This window comes from Asterias amurensis, chromosome 13, assembly GCF_032118995.1.
Source record: "Asterias amurensis chromosome 13, ASM3211899v1".
Classification (NCBI taxonomy): domain Eukaryota; kingdom Metazoa; phylum Echinodermata; class Asteroidea; order Forcipulatida; family Asteriidae; genus Asterias; species Asterias amurensis.
The window spans coordinates 19,363,443-19,387,008 of record NC_092660.1 but is presented as its reverse complement, the minus strand read 5'-3'; the positions used below and the strand labels follow the sequence as shown (position 1 = coordinate 19,387,008).

The 23,566-nt window shown below is 37.6% G+C and overlaps 1 protein-coding gene across 1 annotated transcript; it reads left to right on the top strand.

The window, feature by feature from the left end:
- Positions 1-31: 31 nt before the first annotated feature.
- On the top strand, positions 32-20,909 carry LOC139946502 (structural maintenance of chromosomes protein 2-like). The gene is made up of 24 exons (XM_071944185.1): positions 32-309; positions 1,149-1,298; positions 2,039-2,161; positions 2,452-2,490; positions 3,369-3,479; positions 4,004-4,219; positions 4,870-5,082; positions 5,908-6,097; positions 7,090-7,265; positions 7,789-7,907; positions 8,713-8,851; positions 9,243-9,389; positions 10,068-10,190; positions 11,201-11,282; positions 12,034-12,169; positions 13,036-13,160; positions 13,682-13,875; positions 14,947-15,090; positions 15,729-15,923; positions 16,286-16,486; positions 16,947-17,072; positions 17,416-17,567; positions 18,182-18,329; positions 18,919-20,909. Exons 1-24 carry the CDS (start codon positions 142-144, stop codon positions 19,162-19,164), a joined length of 3,663 nt encoding a protein of 1,220 aa, XP_071800286.1. The 5' UTR covers positions 32-141; the 3' UTR covers positions 19,165-20,909.
- The last annotated feature ends 2,657 nt before the right edge of the window (positions 20,910-23,566 follow it).

The following is a 23,566-nucleotide window of genomic DNA, read 5'->3' as shown; positions in this document are numbered from 1 at the left end:
GTGGGACTTTCTACGCCTGCGCACAGGCCCCTAACCGTCAATTCAGGCGCCGAATTCGACTCAATGAAGTTTGTATCTAAATATGTAACTATATAAAAATCTCACTTTTAACAGTTTTAAGGTGTTTAATTTTGATTCAAAATGTTCATCAAGGAAGTAGTCATCGATGGATTCAAGTCCTATGCACAGAGGACAGAAATAAAAGGATTTGACCCGCTTTTTAACGCCATAACTGGACTCAACGGATCGGGAAAGTCGAACATTTTGGATTCCATTTGTTTTCTGTTGGGAATCTCCAATCTTACACAGGTAACTTTACACTCTTGTTTACAGTACTCAATCGGAAATTAACAAGTCAACAAAGAATATTGTAATATTGGGCCGTAATATTAGTTATGGGAAAATTTTCCGTATCCTGCCACCTCTTTGTCATTCGTTACATAGAATCTAATTTACTCAAAATTATTCGGTTTGTTTTTATAAAAATAATTTAAAAATCGGTGGCAGGGACAGGGTTGGCATATGGAAAAATCTCCCTTTGTAAATTCCTTGTTTTTCTTTTTGACACCTTCAAACTGGTAACCTCTTCTCCAGCTTTTTTACTCACACATGTACATAATTCTTTCTGCACCTGATACAAATTCCTGTTGCTTAAGTCAACCCATCCATGCGCTCACACGCATTGCGTACATCTTCAAATTCAATCATTTGATTTTGAAGGCTGCACTTCACAAGGAAGAAGAGAACAACCATGACAACAGAGTAGGCCTATATAAATTTAAATCCTTCCCAGGTTTCGTCCGGCTATCGTCTCCCGTAACTTCAATAGAGCCTAATTTTGGCGACATTAAAATTAAAATAAAGAGAGATTTCTGATTCCAAAATTCCAAATCCCCACTCAGGGTTCTCCCTTAACAGTGGTCCGCTCGCTGGCCAAATGCCTGTTAAAACACTTGAGGACCAGTTAAAATTCACTACAAGTAGTCCGGCTGGCTAGTTTAGTTTGAAAAACTTCAATTTTTCATTTGAAAATATGGACCAGTGAAAAAGATGATGGACTAGTGAAATGCCAAGTTAAGGGCAAACCTGCCACCTACATGCAATGTACACATTGTTAATCATTTGTCTGTTATTTTGAAATGTTTTAGGTCCGAGCAGGTAGTCTTCAAGAGCTTGTGTACAAGGGTGGACAGGCAGGTGTTACTAAGGCAACAGTGACCATCACTTTTGACAATCGAGACAAAAAGCAGAGCCCCTTGGGATACGAGACCTTTGATGAGATCACAGTGTCCAGACAGGTAAACGAAAAACAAGATTTACACACATCAGACTTTTCCACTTCCCCTGAATGCCTCCTTTAGAAAATTGTAACAAGCTTCTTGTTCTGTTCGATTTTGATAAATTTACTAGGAAGCACCTGCCAAGCATTTTGTACTAAACTCAAAATCAAAGTTTTAAAAACTAACTTTAAAACGCTTTGTGGTGTGTCCTGGCTGATTTACATTATCTAGTTAACCGAACCCAAGCTTCTGTTGTTGTCAGCGGCAAAGTGTGGGTTTGAATCCCAGTCATGAGACTTGTGTCCCTGAGAAAGGAATCTACTGGGTTTTTGGAGTTCGCCAATGAGTAACAAATCCCAGCGGGACTTCCGTTTTGCAGTTTGACTTTTCATTTCATCAGCTCCAAGTTTAAGAATGTATCTATAGATCATGGATAATAATAATCATCTTCCTATACTGTGCAGAAACCTCCTCTAGAGTATACTCGCACATTGGTTGAGGTGCAAACTAGCAGGTGCAGACATAAAATCAAGGCATAAAAAGATACGCATACTGTGCAAGTAAAAGCATATAAGCATTTTGTGTGGGGGGGGGGGGGTGGATAACTAACTGAAGGTGACACCGCTCAGTCTGGTCTTGAAGACATCCAGAGTTGGTGACTCAGTGACTTGCTTGCGCAGTGAATTCCACAGGCGGATGGTGTCTGGGAAGAATTATGTATTCAATCATTTCAATGTACTTTATTCAAAATTCTGCAGGTGGTAATTGGTGGCCGCAACAAGTACCTCATCAATGGCAGCAATGCCAACAACAGCCGAGTGCAGGATCTGTTCTGCTCTGTGCAACTTAACGTCAATAATCCACACTTCCTTATTATGCAAGTAAGTAGAATTTGCTCCATGTTCTTTACAAAGCAACTATCCGTAAGTAATAAAACAAGAGAAGGTTCTTGCAAAAAGATATCCAAATAGTTACGGCTGCTAAGTCTGATTTTCGGACAATTTCACACTTTGTCTGTGGATGAAAAAGTGTTGGCTTCTTTTGGTTTTTATCTAGTAGAAATTTACAATTTCTTTATTTAGGGTGCCCTTTACTTGGTGCCAATAATTTAAAAAAATTGGTGGGATAATTAAAACCTAATGACATTTTTAAAAACCTTTATTTTTTCCAGGGTCGAATCACCAAGGTATTAAACATGAAACCTCCAGAGGTAAGTCTCAATGAATGTTTTTCTATTCATTTTTTACACCTTTTTTGCCAATAAAAGTGCTCTTTGCAAAGTAGAAAGGCCTTGCCCAGTCATAAGATGACATTCAAGGCCTGGTAATAAAGTAATTAAGCAGTTAACCTTGACTCTCCATCAATCAACGTTTGGAGCAATGCAAATGCATGATGTATCCTTGATACGTGTACAATAAAATATTTTAGAAAGACAGTATTTTCTTCAGCTTTAAAAGAAATCTAGATCTCTGGTATTTACTGCTGAGGATACTTTTCCTAAAAAATTATTGAACTCGGTTGAAAAGACATAACCGGTATGTCAACATCCCTCCTAAAATATGGGTCCTAGTTTCAGATCTTTTTGTGCCTCAAACCACTGAAATAAGAGAGCGATGGAGAGTGACCAATGACTAGTTTAGTGACTAATGTAGTCATGATATATTTCCGTAGTCATGCAATTTTTTAAAACAAAATGGGCTTTTAGTGAATTTTAAAGAAAACTGAGGACTTTATTAAAAACTTTATCATAATAATAATAATAATATTAACACATTTATATAGCGCCTTTTCCTACTTAGGAAAAGGCGCTATAAGGTTAAGGTTGCTACGGTTATAGAGTGTAACACAAGCATTGACACATGGCCTCTGTTGCCCACGGTCTTGGCCTTGGTTTCCCTGCAGAAGTTTCCTGTAGTATTTGAGGTTTTCCAATGAAAGTGCTCTTCGCAAAATAAAAAGGCCTTGCCCAGTCCATGGTAATAAAGTAATTAAACAATTAACCTTGACTCTCCATCTGTCAACGTTTAGAACAATGCAATTTTATGTATGATGTGCAGTTTAAATCAACTTGTTTGAAATCCATTTCAGATTCTTGCGATGATTGAGGAGGCAGCTGGCACCAGGATGTATGAAAACAAGAAAGCCTCTGCCCAGAAGACCATCGAGAAGAAAGATGCCAAACTCACAGAGATCGACTCAGTAAGATCCCACGTTCTAATATTATAATATAGTAAGGTTTGCGGTAACACCATGTAATGATGATCTCTAAATGGGTTGGGGTGGTTCTGAAAAGAACCGTTGCTTTAAACTCAAAGTTTTGATCAGTAGGCCCTGATCGTTTTCTGGAGCTCTAAATGAATTGGCATTACATGGCAATACCGCAAACCTTACTATATCGTAAACACCATGCAAAGTTTCAAATCCTACTCATTCTAATATTTGTCCCAAAGCTGCACAGTCGTTTTGCTTGTCCCTTTCTATGAAGTAGTTGTCCCTACAAAAGCTGATGGACATATAACAGCCCTTGTAACATTATTTTATAGAAGAAAGTTACATGTGAATGAATTCAATAACAAATGGTAGAGCATCATCTGATGAAGTGTAGTTATTACTACGAATGCAGTTTTTATATAATTAGTTAGTCAACAACAACCTTCCTTACATTAAAAATTGCACAAGTTTTAATGACAAAATTGTTCCCTTGTCCCCCTTTTCCTTCTTAGATCATGTCTGAGGAGATCACACCCACCCTCACCCGTCTGAAGGAGGAGCGATCCAACTACCTGGAGTATCAGAAAGTAATGAGGGAACTTGAGCATCTCTCTCGTCTCCACATTGCGTATCAGTTTGTTGGCGCTGAGGAGATGTCCAAGAAGTCTGCTGAAGATCTGGGCAAGATGGCTGATCAGATGACCAAACTCAGAGAGAAACTTGTGGAGGTGAGACAAAGTTTTTCCTCTAAAGGCACTGGACACTATTGGTAATTACTCAAATTACATAAAAACTTACTTGGTAACGAGCAATTGAGGGCATTTGATAGCATAAAACATTGTGTGAAACGGCAACCTCTGAAGTAACATAGTTTTTGAGAAAGAGATTTGTTATTTTATGCATATGTTGGGATACACAGAGTGAGAATACTCATCTTTGTCAATTACCAAAAGTGTACAGTGCCTTTAACGTTTGTTTTCACTCAACATCCGGACTAGTGAATCCAGACTAGTGAGGTGCTGTTCACTGTTTTGCATGTATTTGCAAGAATTTTTCAAACAAATCTCTACCGGGGTTTATTTTCCGACCAAGCTTCTTGTTTCTTTCAACAAACATTGCAAAAAGGATGGAACAAAAATTAAGTCCATATCCTTTTTTTTTTCTCTTTTTTTTCCCCGTTGTTAGAGAAATAAGTTTATCAAATTTTGTGGTCATTTGCATCCACCCTGGGCATTTTGGTACTAGCCGCTTGCAGCCGCTCTGATCTCTAAGGGTTACTATGGGAAGGCATTTTGGTCAGAAGTACAAGTGAAGAATATTTCAGATTGATCATTTAATTCTCTCGCATTGTTCATTTGATTTTCTTGCATTGTTACAGATTGACGCTAAAATTGTGGAGATCGGTGAGTTCATCAAGGATCTTGAGAGGCAGAGAGATTCAGAGGCCGGTGGGCCCATGAAGGAGATTGAGAAGGCCCTTACTGAGAGACAGAACGCTGACACTAAGATGCAGAGCTCGGTTCAACATCAAAAGGAAGCTCTGGCCAAGGAGAAGAAGAACAAGAAGGCAATACTTAAGAGCTATGAAGAGGTCAGTGTGTAAACTACTGCATTTAGTAGGATTTGAAACCTTGCATGATGGGGATAGAATCTAGTTAGGTTTAGTATTCATTATAACAATAACAATAACTTGTTTTATACAGCACTTGATCTACGGGTGTCTAAAAGCTCTTAATGTGAACTTCCTGACAGTGACACTTTCTTTTAAAGTTTTTTAATTATGAGATCGACCCCTTTTATGCAAAACCTTATAAAGGTTTACAAGGTACTGCTGCACAGTCGTTACCCACTGGGGTCTCATTTCATAGAGCTGCTTATCAATCGGTTTTGTGCTTACCGTGTGAGTTTCCATTTCAAAGTGCTGCTAAATGTAAGCACACGAAAAGGCATGCTTACCTTGCGGTATTTACTGTATGAAAATGAATGATGTAATTATGCAAATCTATGGTGAAGGCGCAAGCTGGCTGGCTAATGTTCTAGCTAACCTGTGAAATACACTTGCGCTTAAACAATTTTTTGTTGCTATAGTTAGCACGCAAATTGGCTCACCGCTACTATGAATTTGGCTCAACTTATGTACATTAATAGTGATGTGGTTCTAAATTGGTGTTGTATAACACAACTTGATGTTTGAAAACATAGGGTGTTTTGCATTATTTTTGTGTGAATCTGATTACCGAGTATGGCTCAAATTGGCACAGTTTGTTTTTCTTTTCATGAATATTTTCAGTCACATAAAGTGCAAGTACAGGGTTTTTCACAATTACAAATGTTGTGCTTCAAAAAATATAACCGAATTGAAGTTCCTGACTCAAAGGACTCAAACAAATTTACATCATTTCGTTTCCCCCCGCAGGACCAAGCCACCCTGAAGGGCAAAGAGAAAGACATCAACAAGAACAGTGCCAACTTTGAGAAAGTAGAAGCTTCATTTAAGGAGAACACTGAAGCTGTTGCAGCAGCCCAGAAACACCTACAGGCAGTGTCCTCTGGCCTGTCAAGCAGTGACGACGGAGAAGCAAAGACACTAGCTGATCAGCTTATGGGTGAGTACCAACCTTGTTCCAGTGGTGTTCGATCTCGCCACGCAATTTTTTGCTCGTTCACAGAATGCATTACTCGATCGTAACCCCCTGGAAGTGTGACTTGAATGTATCCAAATTATAATAATAAATAATATTTATAGAGCGCCTTTTTCAAAAGTTACAAAGCGCTGTACAGTAACTACAAATAAACACAAATTATAATAACTTAGCTTAGCATAAAAGTAAACGAGGGATATTTCAATTAGTCCTGTGGTTGCGTGCCTCCATTCTGCGTTGAGCGTTAATCACGCACAAGCTGGATGTGCTGTTTGGAAACTTGGCAGTCAGTGTTACGTGACGGAAAAATTGCAAAAGTCCTTTTTTGTTTACAAGACTGGGAATCACATTGAGTAATAGCATTCCACACAATAATATGTAAACTGTTCGTAGTTGTAAACTGTTTATAGTTGCACAAGCACTACAAGAAGATTTATTTCATTTATCCTATGGGTGAGTATTTTGCGATAAGCAAAATAGGTCTCAATTTTCAAAACATAGTTTTGCTTATCCTGTCAAAAAACGCATAATATAATGAGTGCTTTGATAGACCCCTAGTAGTGAGATAAAGCGGTATATACGAGCTCAGGGGTGGATTTCAAGCTGAGCGTTGAAGCACGGGGAGAATCCCGCCTCTGCCCAGCCTGGAAGAGGCCAAGAGGCTGACCTCGCAGCACCTGGGTGGGCCAACTGGAAGCGAACTTCGAGTCGCGGGCTGGGTAGCTGTGGCAATCAGCAGCAGAACGCATTGTTTGGCCATGGGCGGCTCTACGTCCCCCATGATGGATCAAGAGAATGATGATGATGATGAGGTGGATTTCACAAAGAGTTTAAGTTCTTTGTGAAATCAACCCCAATGTTATTTTCATGTTAAGGAGCGCAGAGGAGACTGATGGTCTTTCGTGGGAGTTTTCCCAGCAATTATGATAATTAATTTGTGGTTTTTTTCCACCCAGCTTGTAAGGATGGAATGAATTCTGCGGAGACGGATCTTAAGCAAGCACAGAGCAAACTTAAGACGGCCCAGTCAGAGTTGAAGAAGAAACAGTCGGAGGTGAAGAAGACGGAGAAAGAGTACCAGAAAGACACTGCTAACCTAGAAGCCGTGAACAAGAGCAAAGCAAAACTAGAGGTACCAATAAAATTTCACAATACCAACAATATGTAAAAATAAAAGCTGTACTAGTGGCGTGTCATGGTCTAGCAGTTAAGAGCACCGGATTCTTTAGCAATTACTAGAATAACAAATTTGCATAAAAACTTACTTGGTAGCGAGCTATGGAAAACTGTTGGTAGTATAAAACATTGTGAGAAATGGCTCCCTCTGAAGTAATGTATTCTTTTGAGAAGTAGGTAAATTCGCACTCAAACAATAAAAGACTTCAGGCCTGAAGCCTGTTTTTAGGCATCTAAAAGCACACAAATTTGTGCAACAAGAGTGTTTTATCTTGCAATATTTTCTTGCAACTTCCGTGACCATTTGAGTCCAAATTTTACAGAATTGTTTTTTATGCATATGTAAGGATACACCAAGAGAGGATACTGGTCTTTGACAATTAACACATGTATCAAGTGCTTTTTATCCCGCTGGGTCTTTGATCAGGCATGTCTGTTCCTCAGTTAATAATCCAGTCTGAATGTTTTGACCCTCTTAGGCCGAAATGAAGAAGGTTGGCTTTGAGGATGGGAAAGAGGACTCCTTGGTGAAGCAGAAGAAGACTCTCGGACAGCAAGTAGACCATCTTAACGACAAAGTCAACGCCCTAACTGCAAGGTAAGTACACCTTCAATAAATGAAAAAAATTAAAGTTCAGTTTTATAAAGTTTTGTGGAGAATTGAAGTATGTAGTCAGATATGCTAAATATGACACAATTTTTTAGATATCGACACACCTTTGTGGAGGCATGGGAAATTAAAAAAATGTGAGTCCTAAAATGGACAATAAGATCTATGTCACCTGAAAATATTCTTCTTCTTTTTTCCCCAGAATAGTTTGCCATAATTCCATATCGTGTGGTCTCATGGTGCAAAATTTCAAGATATGTCAAATTCATAAACTAACGTTTTTTTTTCCTAGAAATTACATAATTCAATAATTGTTAAAAGCAGTGGACACTATTGGTAGCTACTCAAAAAAATTATTAGCATCAAACCTTACTTGTTAACGAGTAATGGGGAGAGATTGATAGTACAAAACATTGTGAGATACGGCTCCCTCTGAAGTGATTTTCCACGTATTTGATTTTGAGACCTCAGATTTAGAACTTGAGGTCTCGAAATCAAGCATCTGAAAGCACACAACTTCGTGTGACAAGGGTGTTTTTTTCTTTCATTATTATCCCGCAACTTCGACGACCAATTGAGCTCAAACTTTCACAGGTTTATTATTTTATGCATATGTTGAGATACACCAAGTGAGAAGACTGGTCTTTGACAATTACCAATAGTGTCCAGTGTCTTTAATGTTATTTTCACCCACAAAATACATTTGGCAGTGAAACTCTGAGCCAGATCTCGAACCCTGTCTGAGGTTCTCCTATCAGCAATCAATTAATGTACTTTCTTTTTTCTTACTTAGATTTCCCAACCTACAATTTGAATACAAAGACCCGGAGAAGAACTTTGACCACTCCAGAGTCCATGGTCTGGTTGCCAGACTCATCAAGGTGAAAGATGTACGCAATGCTACAGCCTTAGAAGTGACTGCTGGCAGGAAGGTAACCATGCTTTCTCTCATTACTGAGATTAATGTCTCTTTAGTTAAGCCACTTAGGCGACGAGATTTTCAAAAACATTCCAGAAGTTGTTCCTGTATAGTAGCAATAAAATTCAGACATTTTGTAAGTGTTCCTTGCTCCACCAGTGACATCAGTGATAAACCTCTATCAAAAATAATTCCTTCTGTTGAAATTCCTAAAGCTGGTTTCAGTATGCGCTGATCATCTTCAGGAGCATACTATAGAAACGTTCAGTCGTTAACCACTGGTTCTTTTCAGAACCAACACTACACATTGTGTTACTGCAAACCTCTCATAGTTAACATTCCACTATGCAAAGTTTCAAATCCTACAAAACAATTATTCCATTTATCCGTTTCTATTTACCTAGTTGTACAACGTTGTTGTTGACTCTGAGGTGACCAGTAAGAAACTTCTGCAGAAGGGAGAGTTGAAGCGTCGTTACACCATCATACCACTCAACAAGATCGCTGCCAGATCACTCAATGCTGATAAGATTAAAGCAGCAGAGAGTCTGGTAAGGGTCGGCACCATTGATAGATTATTTGGAGTTCAGCCATAGGGCATTTTCAAAACCATGGCCTATAAATCATCTGTGGTTGGGGCCTGGTTCATACTTCATGCAAATGCAATACAAATTTTGACTTCACAAATTCACAACAAATGATTCACAACAGTTGAACTGTGTTCAACCTCTGCGAAACATTCATTGTGAAAACAGCCATGTGACATCAGAATTCGCTTTGAATTCGCAGGAAGTATGAACCAGGCTTTAGGCATATCCACATGTACCTGTTAATGGAGGTAGTGGTATCACTTAAAGACTGACCAGTTTTTTTTAAGCTGCTTGATGCTTGAGCTGTTGTAGCAACGACTACATCATCACTCATTCCTGGAAGGGGGTATCAAAAGCAATGGCATACTCTGTTTTATCGTCAAGTTAGAGATTTGTAAGTTTTTTCCCTATTTTCCTTATGACTCTATTTATTTGAAAATGGACGCATCCCAAAATTGAATTTAACTTTTAAGCCATTCTGTAAAAGTTGGTGATTATTATATAAGAAGTTAAATTTGCATCAGGGATAAAGAATCCAAAATTATTTATTGTTGGTTGCCGGACCAGTGTGATTGTTTTGTATTGCTGAAGCTATCATTGAAATGTTCTTAACACATTTTGTTTGTTTTTATATTGTAGGTTGGCAAGTCCAACGTCCACACTGCCTTGTCTCTGGTTGGCTTTGAGAAGGACGTACAAGCCGCAATGCAGTTTGTCTTTGGCGGCTCACTAGTCTGCAGCCAAATGGACCATGCCAAGAAGGTATTTTAAGAGAATGAATGAAGATAACTTCTGTAGCATTATACAAACCACGATTGTTATGAAATTTTGAAAGTATCATAAACCACAAGGAAAACTACTTGCGTAAAACTTTTGGGTTGAACAAAGAACAAATGACAAGAGCAGGACCTGAACCTGACAATGCGGTCTACTTATTTTATCAAGATCTTTGTTCAGGGGTTCTAGTCAGAAGCCATTCAATCTGTAGCTGCCATATAACTACATGTGGTTACACTAGTGTTACTGTCGTAGAGCTAGTGAGGATACAACCTGGTTAGTGGCAGCAGAGGGATCACCTTAAATCTTACCATTTTGGGAGTCAACCGGTCAGCATGTACAACTTTTGGGAAAAAAAGGGAAAAGAAGAAAATCTTTTACTTAGCAAGATTTTTTGAAGACAACTCTTGATCAATATCCCATTTACCAGGAGCTCAAAATATGGAAAAGAAGTTTTACAAAATCTATATAAATTGCTCTAAGAACCTTTATAGTTTTGAGTAGACGATTTGTAGCACCGTGGTGAGCTAATGTGCATTATGCTTTCTTAACAGTTAGCAGTATGTATGGGCAGTGTGTATCAAGTAAACATTCTGCTAATGCCCTCTCCAAAACTTCTGCTCTGTACGTGCTTTATAAAATTGGGACCTGGGCCCAAACTCATGGCTCTGCTTACCGTAAGCACAGAATCGGCGCTTACGGAAGCAGAGAATTCTGTGCTTACAGCAAGCGTGTTTCACAAGCTAGCAGCGAATTTTTGCTTCTGTGTGTGCGTACTCCACTTTATTAGGCATTCAACGCTTAAAAGGCTAGCGCAGAAATTTGGCGCTTGCACGTTAGCGGGGAATCATGATCGTAAACCAGAATTCGGCGGTAAGCAGAGCCATGAAACTGGGCCCTAGTCACCAGGGAAATGATTGACTATTTTTAATTTAATTACTGCAAACCGAATATACATTAGCTTTAATGTGTTTTATTTTTTTTGTTTTTCAAAGGTAACTTTTGATCCGAGCGTTAGAATCAGAACTGTGACCCTAGCTGGAGATACATTCGACCCATCTGGGACCCTAACAGGAGGTACGTTACTCAGCTTTGTTTACTGGAAGCGCATGGAACTGAACTGTATGATGTATACAGGCATGCAGGTTGATCAGCGGATCAGATGATTTCCTCTATTTTTTTACTTTGGTTGTCGTGTCAATGAAATTTGAAAACCACTGTACAAATATTTATGCCTAAAGCTCGATTCATACTGCTTGCGAATGCAATACGAAATTTTGTCCCTCGTCGAGGTTCACTTTACTAAAACTAAAGCCTGGTTCATACTTCCTACGAATGTGAATGCGAAGCAAATGATGACGTCACATCTCTGTTTTTGCAGCAAATATTTCGCAGGAGTTGAGCACAACTGTTTTTAATTATTCATTGCCAGTTTTTTACCTCAAAATTTGTTTGGCAGGAAGTATGAACCGGGCTTAACTCCCTTATGTGACCTCAATGCTCCACTATCCTCCACTCGTATGTCACTTAAAATCATCGTGTCCGGATAAAGTTGGTACACTTGGCCCAGTGCTAAGCAATTGTTGTTTTGGCCCACAGTCCTTAATCCTCTGCACTCCTTCAACACCATGAAGAAGATTTGTGTGGGTTTCAAAGGATTAGGGTTAAAAGGAACTGCCTCTCCCTTGCAACAACAAAGCATTTTTTCAGGACTGCTTTGTCGATGATTTCCTTTCATTTATTTTTTTTCTTCTCACATTGCTTTTAATAATCTTCATTATGGAATAATGAAATTAAATGCGAGTCTTGAATTTATTTGAATGATAAGGTGCAAGAGCTAAAGGGTCGACAATTCTAGCCAAACTGACGGAACTGCAAGAGGCTGAAGGGGAACTGAAGCAGAAACAGAAAGAGCTGGCGGCCGTAGACAAGGAGCTTAATGCCCTCAAAGGAGCTGCTGATAAGTGAGTCATTTTATACCATTTGATACCTACAATCCTGGCTAAAATGCTTGTGCCACCTGACATACCCTCCCCGTCCCCCACTCAATGTTTTAAGCAGTTCAGATTGATTTGCTTAAAACAAAAATAAAGAATGGATTGCTTAGTAGCAGTGGTTGGATTTACTTTCATTAATCCTGGGGTGGGTTTCACAAAGAGTTAAGACTCAAGTCTCATCTCGAGTTAGCCTGACTCATCCTAACTAAGGATTAGCCTTAAGTTTTGAATATCTCTAAGGACTAGTCTTAAGTTAGGACAAGTCCTAACTATTTGTGAAATCAACCCCTGGCTATTTTAAAATGAAATTGTGTTGTCATCTGATTCCAATATTTCTTGTCTTTCTGTTACTGTTCCATTACATCATTAATAATGGAACTGTTACAAATATAACTTTTTTATTTTGTTGCATATCAGTTGGAATCAGCGTCGACAAAATCATACTTTAAGAGTATAATAATAATAGTAACCACCACAGCTGGAGCGCAGATCGGGGGGCGGGGAGACCAAGGAATTAAGAACAGGGCCCAATTTCATAGAGCTGCTAAGCACAAAAATATGCTTAGCATGAAAGTTTTGTCTTGATAAGAACAGGATTACAAACCAAATTTCTTTGTGATTTTCAGGATAAGCAAACAACAGTTGAATACCAGAAACAACCAATATGCAAGAAATGGAAATTTGGTTGGTAATCCTGTTTTAAGGAAGAAATTTCATGCTAAACAGATATTTGTGCTTAGCAGCTCTATGAAATTGGGTCCAGTACTGTAGCTTGGACCATTGTATGTTCCACTATGGGTGTTAACATTTCCACACTTTCCATTTTCTTTTAGATTCCGTGAGATGAAGGAACAGTATGACTTGAAAGTCCATGAGGCAACTTTACTTCAGGAGCGACTCCAGCAGAGCTCCCATCATAAACAACTTGAAGAGATCCAGACTCTTGAGGCCTCTGTCGGTAAGCAAGACTCAGCATCCGCAATTTTAGGAATATTCTTTGGACTTCACACAAACGTTTCCCTTTCACAGGGAAGTGACTTCTCACTTTTTAACCGGAAATCCATTGTGGAACAAGAGTTTATACTGATTTACGCTGCCCGGTAGCCTCTGCAAATCTCTCAGTAACATGGATGTGATTTGTACAGTTTTAACCGGAATTCTGTGGGTTTTTATTGCCCTTAAAAAGAAGTTTCAGATTAACTTTGCCCCCCCCCCCCCTAAAAAGAAATTATAATATTTTTTTTGACAGATCAAAATCATTAAAAAAAATTAAGATTGAATCATGTAATAACTTCCCAGATTGCAGAGTAAGGCTTTTAAAACCAGAGATAAATGGTAATATTGGGCTTGATGCTCGCACGTTTTCGAGCTCGTATGCTTTTGCGCTTTGTGCTCAGAGTTCAGGGTTTTTCTCTACAGCCTATCACATCTCTGCAATAAAGAAGTTTGGTGTGCTTAAAATAGTTCATTTATTTGCAGGAGAGCAAGAAGCAGCTATCCCAGCTGCCAAGGAGAAACATAAGGAGCAGTCAGAGAAATGCAAGAACCTTGAAGCTAAGATCAAAGATGCCAAGTCCTTCAGAGAGAAAGAGTTGAAAGAAGCGGAGGCTGGAGTCACCAAGGCTAAGAAGAAAGCAGAGGAGACGAACAAAGCCATGAAACAAAAGCAACAGGTGAGCTCGCAATCAATTACCCCATACTGCTGTTCCATCGCTGTCCAAACCTTCTACTGCATCATTATCTAGACCTTCCGATGAGTCGATGTCCAAACCTTTGGATCCGTCTTTGTCCAAACCTTTCACTGGATCATTATCTAAGCCTCCCACTGAATTGATGTCCGAACGTTCCACTCTATCGTTGTAAAGAGCTTTGGATCCGTCTTTGTCAAAACCTACCGCTGGATCATTATCTAGACCTTTCATTCCGCTGTTGTGCAAACCTTTAGATCCGTATTTTTGCAAACCTTCCACTTCATCAGAGTCCAAATATTCTGCTCCATTGTTGCTCAAACCTTGTGGTCGGTTGTTTTTCAAACCTTCCCCTCCTTTATTTTCTCTGCTTTTGTTCCTGGGGGTACAGATGCATTGCAATAGGCGTTATCGGGCGCCATATTTGATGAATTGTGCACGCGTGAAGAGCTACCATTGGCTGAGAGTCACACGCAGCGCGTACATCGCGTGCACTTTTCCCTTGTTTTACGTCAAAGACGGCAGTTGATGATACATATTGCAACACATCTATAGAGTGCTGTTGTTGCTTTTATGGGGTTTGCTCTTTCTTGTTTGTTTCTCCCTTGTTGTGTGTTTTGCTTTTCTGTGTTTACAGGGCCCCTAGGCAGAACAGTGTTTTTACATTGATGGGGCTACCGTAAATAAATAATTCTTCATTATAATTATAATAATAATAATAATGTGAGTTGTTCAAACTTCCCCTCCAGCTTAGTCCAAACCTTCCCCTTCAACCTTAACCACAGAACTTTAACCACAGTAATTATTAACTGGCCCAGGCATGATATTCATCCTACTTTAGTCTGTTTTCCGATTTTTCTTTTTGCCCTTAGAAAAATAAGAAAAATTTTGATTAAATAGTCTATAATGTCTTTATAGCATACACAATGTGTACATGCAGGTCAGCCCTTGTACCTGATAAAATACTCCTACTTGTTTTAAAAGGACTGTAAATATCATGCCTACTGGCCTCCAACAAAGTTTTATTTTGTCTCTTTTCTTGTTGCCCATTTCAAGGAAATGGAAACCCTGAGGCTCGAGGTTGAGGATTTGAAGAAGGAACTGACCAAGTATGATGATCAACTAGCTGCTGTAGATGAAGCTATCACTGGCTTTGAAGAAAAGGTCAAGGAGGTTGAGGAGAAAGCTAAGGAAACTAAGGTAGGCAGGGGTGTGATTTCTCCGTTTTTAGCAGGAATACCCTTCTTTTCTTTTTTTACCAAAACAAAACCTTTTTTTTTTCTTTCTTTTTTTTTTCATTAATATTTTATACCTTTAATCATATTTAACCAGATTGCAGAGTATGCCTTTCAAAACCAAATATAAATGTAGACAAGAAGGCTTCAAATCTTCAAGCTTTCGCGCTAGCAAGCTTTGACGTTTTACGCTCATAGATCAGGTTTTTTTCTGACAGCCTGTTACATCTGTAATAGATCCCTTTTACAACCTCGGAATGCACCTCCTGTAAGAATGTGCATCAGTTTGGGAGTCAATTCCTTTGTGCACAACTTTAATGGCAGACAAGTTTGGCGTGTGTACGTGTGCTGCGATTTATGCAATGGGTCTAAAGATGTCATAACTGCATTGAGGATAAATGTTTACATTTTGTTTGGTTTTACTCTACATTGATGTATAGATAATGAATATTAATGAGACGCAATGTTTCACCCAGCGAATCAGGAATTCAAAGACATCATTGTGACCAGAAAATTTTCAAATCTAACTCCCATATGGCTTACCAACATCACTTTCTTACAACGAAAATAAATAATGGTTGAATCTCAATTGTCATCCCACAGAAAGCCGTCTCAGAGACCAAGAAAGATCTGGAGCGACAGAAGGACCTGCTGAAGGAGAGGAATCAAGACATCCAAAGCAAGTTGGGCGAGAAGAATCAACTTGGGCGAGAGGACCAGGAGACCCAGCTAGAGATGAAAGAGTTGGAGCATCAGGTGGCCAAATTCCAGCGGGACAGCAAGGATGCCGCTAATAAGGTAAATAATAATCAGGGAGAGGGAGGGGTCCAATTAGTTTTATATATAAATTTTCACGATTGTTTTTTTTTTTTTTTTTTTTTCTTTTTTCCTTTTTTTTTGAGGGGTGGGGGGGGGGTTTGTTTTTAAAGTTAATTTTGGCACAATCTCTAAAGATTTACATTAAACTTACATGGTTTGAAGATTATAATGATAGAAAGCGTTTCTAAATACATTACTCACCTATGAGCTGTAGTTTTTGAGAATTTGGTTTTAAAAGAGTCACTAAAATTTCCCACTTTAAATGGTTACAAAACTTTAACCATCCCAACCTCACGACAAAGTGACTAACCTACCTTGATGAATATGTGTTATCTTTGTAGGTGACCAGCCTGATGGACAAGTATGAATGGATCGCTACAGAGAAGCAGTACTTTGGTCAGCCTAACACGGCCTACGACTTCAGTAACAGCGAGCCCAAGGAGGTCGCTAGAAGGCTGCAGAAACTACAAGAGACCAAGGAGAAGCTGAGCCGCAACGTCAACATGAGGGCCATGAATATGTTGAGCAAAGCGGAAGAGAAGGTAAGGGAGGGGTGGGTTGAATTTGCAATTAGGTTTGACGTCTGGGCTACGCATATTAGAGCTGTTTTCCTGGATATTCCTGATCGCTCCAAACAAAAAAGCACCACACCACAGAAACAATTATACATAAATAGTAACGACTTCTTCGATAGGGCAGGTACCCACAATAGTGCTTATGTGCTTGATTCAATGTAAAAGTTCCCTCTTGGTTGTCCTCCAGTGAATGCAAAGATCAAGAAAATTAAAAAATCCAATGTTGATGAAAAGTTACTGAAATGTTTTTTAAAAAAGATGAGTCTTCAAGGTTGTTTTGAAAGTGTCTATTGTCTGGATGGCTCTGATGGAATGTGGTAGACTGTTCCACACCTTCCCTGCAGCTACCTGGAACAAAATGTAGTGTTAAGGGTGGCATAGCTGTACAATATTACTATTACTTATTGTCCATTATTTATTGATACAGTACAATGACTTGATGAAGAAGAAGCGCATCGTGGAGAACGACAAAAAGAAGATCATGGCGACCATCCAGGAGCTCGATGAGAAGAAGAATGAGGCACTCAAGAAAGCCTGGGCACAAGTCAACAAGGTAGGGTTAAAGCCTGGGAGACTAGTGTCATAGTAGCGACTATTGATTGCTTAGTCAAGTCGCGACTACCAATTTCTTAACTACTCAGTAATCGTGGTCTTGACCTTAGTGCCCCTTCATGGTGCCCCTTCAAACATTTCCTAAAGACTCTCCAATTCCCATGCAAAGTGAAAGTGGCCTCGTCCTCTCAGAGATATAAAATTTCAGGCATGTGGTTGATATGTTTGCGCTCATAGTTCATGGGTTTTTTTTTTACAGCCTATCACATCCCATTGTTTAGGATGTTCTATACTCGGTGAAGCAATGTGAAGAGTGAATGTAAATTTTAACCCTTCCCTTTCAGGATTTTGGTTCCATCTTCTCCACCCTTCTGCCTGGCACTCAAGCCAAACTGCAGCCCACAGAGGGGCGTTCCGTCCTGGACGGGTTGGAAGTAAAAGTGGCCTTTGGTGACGTATGGAAAGAGAGTCTGTCAGAGCTGAGTGGTGGACAGAGGTAAGAATTTGTTGGGTTTTTTTATATATTAAAATTGACAAGAGGAATCGTTTATCATTATTATTATTTTATTTTTGTTAATTGACAAACTTCGTGACCCAAAGGTCAAATTACATAGTGATTACAATAGTTAAGAATAGATATGACAAATGAAATATTTAAAAAGTACACCTAAAAATAAATAAAATGAAAAAAAAACCAGATTCCACCCTTGCCTTTAAAACAAAAACAACACCACTTTTCTCAAAATGCATTTGAAAAAAATGTTGTGCGAACATGAAATGTGTCAAGTTGTTGCAAGAAAAGAATGTTGAAATGCTTAATGGAATTTTAGGTTCATAAAAATGCATTCAGTTAAGCCCAGTTCATACTCTCTGCCAATTTTAATCCGATACAAATGTTTTCATCACATGGCTGTTAGTGCTGGGAATGTTTTGCAGGAGTTTAGCCCAAGTCAACTGATGCAAATTATTAGTTGCGAATTTGTGAAGTCAACATTTGTATCACTTCCGTATTTACAGGAAATATGAACTGGGCTTTAGTTCTCGTGGTCTTTCATTCTAGCAAGTTTGTCTTCGTTCAGCAACATTTGATGAATGATTTATTCCCATCAGATCTCTTGTGGCGTTGTCGCTGATTCTGTCGCTCCTACTCTTCAAGCCAGCACCTCTCTACATCCTAGATGAAGTAGATGCTGCTCTGGATCTCTCCCATACCCAGAATATCGGTCAGATGTTGCGAACCCACTTCAGGCATTCACAGGTAGGTACAAAGTAAAAGGAAAGTAAAGCGGGCATGATATTTTTCCTACTGGTTTCAGATTTGTTTTACCCTTTGAAAAACCAGAAAATGTGTTATTCAATTATGCCTATTGATCCTGTTCCACCTGTGGGTCAGCCCTTGTACTTAATAAAATATTCCTAGTTTTATTCCAAGAACCAAATATCATGCCTTGTAAAGTCTGTTTCGAGCCAATATCCTCATCAGGCCAGTTTCTATATCCCGTTTCCTTGGCAATCTCATCTTAACCCACTTGTACACCTGGGCAGAGACAAGCAATTATGACAAAGTGCACTGTCCAGGACACAAGTATAAAAGTAACGGTGTGTTGTGTTCGGTTTAACGTCTATGTGTATGAATTGCACAAATCAAGAAATTGTGATTCACAAACCAGACAACAATATTGAAGTCATTGTGATTCAGTGTTTGGCTTGGTAGGATTTGAACCCTCAACCTTGTGACTGCACTGTCTTGCAGTTTTAGCACTGGCCCATGGTGACCTAATATTAGTAATATTCAATCTGTGTTAAACATAACTTCACCATTGTGTATGTTTCATCTTTTCTTACAGTTTATCGTAGTTTCCCTCAAAGACGGTATGTTCAACAACGCCAACGTTCTCTTCAAGACCAAGTTTGTGGATGGAGTGTCCTGCGTGACACGCTACGCCCAAAGCCCATCATCCAGTGCAGGCCGTTCTGGATCCAGCGGGAGTGTATCTGGAGGGAGTTTGAGCAGCAGGGGGAAGAGCGCCACCAAGAAGACTGCAGGATCTAAGAAGGCTAGGATGGAGCCACTGGCTGAGTTGGGACAGTAAACAGCCACAGGGTGCAGAATACTCAGGGCGATTTTAGGACTGGATTTTCTTTTTAGAGAAGACGGGGCCATTTTCATTTTGCATAGGGGCACTTCTGTTATTGGAAAAATCTTGAAGTTTGTGGGAATCTTTTGAAGGGGCACAAAGGCCAAGACCAGGGCAACAGAGGCCATTGCCTTTCAGGCCTCGATTTTCTTTTTTGAGAGGGCAAGGCCATTTTCATTTTGCATTGGGCACTGCTATTGGAAACAAAGTCTATGGAAAACTTTTGAAGAGACCAGGGTCCAATTTCATATACTGTTAAGCAGAAAAAACTGCTTCACAAATTTCTTTGCTAAGCAAAATTTGAGTGAGGCACCATTTACAATATCTAAACTTCATGTAATTTTGGCAGGTAACCTCTCCAGAGGCTCTGGAGCCATGGCATTTGTGGTGTATGTGTAAACCCAAGCATATGTGATTAACTTATTGACTGCTATGAAATTGGGTCCTGGCTTTTAGGTTTTAGTGAGACTACTTGCCTCTTGTTCATCCAATATTCAAAACCCAAAGAGAGTTACAGATTTAAACAGACTCCAGATACTTTTAAAAATCTGTTTTCCTTTATTAAAGAGAGTGGGCTATTTTTATACAAGATGGAAAAAGGGGCCAGGGCACAGTGTCATAGAGCTGCTGAAGCTGAAGAGTAGCTAAGCATAAAAAATTATTCCAGAATAAGGATACCACACAAACTACCATATCAATTTGTGACTGGTATCTTGCTCATATCTGTTTAGCACAAGAATTTGTTAAGCAATACTCTGTGCTTAAGCAGCTCTATGAAATTTGGCCCTTTACCTATACTAGGATTAGACCTACATGTAGGTAATCAAAAATTCATAATGCTGTTACCATTTTACTTTAAAAAGGAAAGCGGCTAAAAAGTTGCTTACATGTACCTGTACTGACCAATTCTTAAAAGACGCCATCTTGTTTCCCTTGCAGCCTCATTTTCAACCTATTTGTATGATAAGCAAAGTTGTGTAAAAGACGATATGGAAGGTTGGTAATTTTAAACACTTCTTGCTCTTCAAAAAATCTTTGCAGATGGACAAAGTTTTCAAAAATTGTACATATACATGTAGCTATTGCAAATTGTGTTCGTTTAGCTATAATCATGGTTTATCAAATGTATATAAAGTAGTCACAACATTTAGGATTAGATTCCTTGAAACATTAAAATCGGCTAATTTATTGTTTCATGTTTTGGATGTTAATGGAGGGTATATAATTAACAATTAACGAAAGTGAAAGCTTAGGTTTCTCTTTCATTATCTTCTTGCAACTTTGATGGCCAATTGAGCTCAATTTTTCACAGTAAACTGCCTTTCTTGACATGTTTAAATTATCTTGTAAGGAACAGTAGATTTGAGCAAATCTAACATATGGTTCAGAAGGAAAGATAACTGTATATATCACATTAAACTAATTGATTACAAAACGAATTATTCAGTTTGAAATGTGAAATGTACTTTCCACGACTTATTTTTTTTCTTTTGGGGTTTTTGTTTTTGTTAGGACTTGCTATTAGGCCTTTAACAGTCATATTGTATATACGGATAGAATGTTGTGAATAGGAAATGTCTTTACAAGTATAAAACAAAGCTTGCTTACATCGATTATGATGGTTTCATAAACCTGTTTGTCTTTGTTTCTGTGGGGTGATGAGCCTTTCTCGATTTACACAGTGTATCTTTGTTTGTTTGTTTGTTTGTTTGTTTGTTTGTTTGTTTGTTTGTTTGTTTGTTTGTTTGGTTGGTTGGTTGGTTGGTTGGTTGGTTGGTTGGTTGGTTGGTTTGTTTGATTGTTTGGTCCGTCCGTCTGTCTGTTTGGTTGTTTGTTTGGGTTTTGTCTTTTTTCTTTTTTTATGAAGTTTGATCACTATAAGAAGGCTATAGTCTTTCATTTTTATCAATATTTGCTCTAAAATCAACGAAAATATCATAAGTCTTGCATTTTTTCAATTTTTAATCAAACATGAACGAAAACATCACAAGGCTATAGTCTTTCATTTTTATCAATTTTTGCTCTAAAATCAACAACAAAATCATGCATTTTTTTCAATTCTTGCTCTAAAATGAACGCAAAAATCACGAGGCTATAGTCTTGCATTTTTATAAAAAAATCTCTAAATTGAACAAAAAAATTATAAGGCTATAGTCTTGCAATTTTTATCAATTTTTACTCTAAAATTAGTAAAAATCATAAGGCTATAGTCTTGCAATTTTATCAGTTTTTGCTCAAAAATGTACGAAGAAAATCACAAGGCTGTAGTCTTGCATTTTTATCAAGTTTTGCTCTAAAATCAACGAAAAAATCATAAGGCTATAGTCTTGCAGTTTTATCAATTTTTGCTCTAAAATGAACGAAAAAATCATCAGGCATAGTCTTACACTTTTATCAATATTTGCTCTAAAATCAACGAAAAAATCATAAGCCTATAGTCATGCATTTTTATCAATTTTTGCTTTAAAATGTGCAGAAAAATCACAAGGCTGTAGTCTTGCATTATAATCAGTTTTTGCTCTAAAATCAACGAAAAAATAAGGTTATAGTCTTGCATTTTTATCAATTTTTGCTCCAAAATGAACGAAAAAAATCATCAGGCTATAGTCTTTTATTTTTATCAATTTTTGCTCTAAAATGAACGCAAACATCACAAGGTTATAGTCTTTCATTTTTATAAAAAAAATTCTCTGAAATGAAAGTATAAATCATGAGGTTAAAGTCTTGCATCTTTTGGTTTTTTTATTCTCTAAATTGAACGAAAAAATCATAAGTCTTGCAATTTTATAAATTTTTGCTAAAAAATGAACGAAAAAAATCATAAGGCTATACATTTTTATCATTTTTATCAATTTTTGCTCTAAAATCAACGAAAAAATTATAAGGCTATAGTCTTACATTTTTATCAATTTTTGCTCTAAAATCAACGAAAAAATCATAAGGCTATAGTCTTGCATTTTTTTTTTTTTTATTCTCTAAATTGAACGAAAAAATCATAAGGCTATATAGTCTTGCATTTTTATCAATTTTTGCTCAAAAATGCACGAAAAAATCATAAGGCGATAGTCTTTCATTTTTATCAATATTTGCTCTAAAATCAACAACAAAATCATAAGGCAATAGTCTTGCATTTCTATCAATTTTTGCTCAAAAATGAACGAAAAAATCATAAGGCTATAGTCTTTCATTTTTATCAATTTTTGCTCTAAAATAAACGAAAAAATCATAAGTCTTGCATTTTTTTTTTCAATATTTGCTCTAAAATGAACGAAAAAAATCACAAGGCTATAGTCTTGCATTTTTATCAATTTTTGCTCTAAAATGAACGCAAACATCACAAGGCTATAGTCTTTCATTTTTATAAAAAAAATTCTCTAAAATGAAAGTAAAAATCATAAGGCTATAGTCTTGCAATTTTATAAATTTTTGCTAAAAAATGAACGAAAAAAATCACAAGGCTGTAGTCTTGCATTTTTATCATTTTTTTGCGGAAAAATGAACGAAAAAATTATAAGGCTATAGTCTTACATTTTTATCAATTTTTGCTCTAAAATCAACGAAAAAATCATAAGGCTATAGTCTTGCATTTTTTTATTTTTTTTATTCTCTAAATTGAACAAAAAAATCATAAGGCTATAGTCTTGCATTTTTATCAATTTTTGCTCAAAAATGAACGAAAAAATCATAAGGCGATAGTCTTTCATTTTTATCAGTTTTTGCTCTAAAATCAACAACAAAATCATAAGGCAATAGTCTTGCATTTTTATCAGTTTTTGATCAAAAATCAACGAGAAAATCATAAGGCTATAGTCGTGCAGTTTTATCAATTTTTGCTCTAAAATCCACGGTATAAACTTTTGCTCTAAAATGAACGAAAAAATCACAAGGCTATAGTTTTGCATTTTAGGCAAGTTTCTTTAATCAAACCCCAAATATTTACAACTCAAGCATTCAGTTTCACTCTTGATTTATTACTATTTATTACAAAGATTAATGATTACTTGAGATTTGTTACAGTATATCAATATAAACTACATTAATTAAATACTGCAATATATGTCAACAGTTTATGACTATTTTTCACTAATAATTAAGAAGTGTTTTGAGCACAAGTAGAGAAAATGCGTGTTTTTTTCTTTTTCAGAGCATGAATGTAATATGCGCGGATTGAATAGGGTGTGTGTGCAGTGAGTGGGTGTTAATAATGATGATATTATTGTTAGTGTTTTATTATGATGGTTTTAGTGCAAGGGTTTCGTGAAGAGTTAGGGTGCGAGTGCTGGTTCATTTCACAAAACAGCCGTAGATTTATCTTAATACATGTAATTAGATGAGTTGTCAATAATACAGTGGTTTG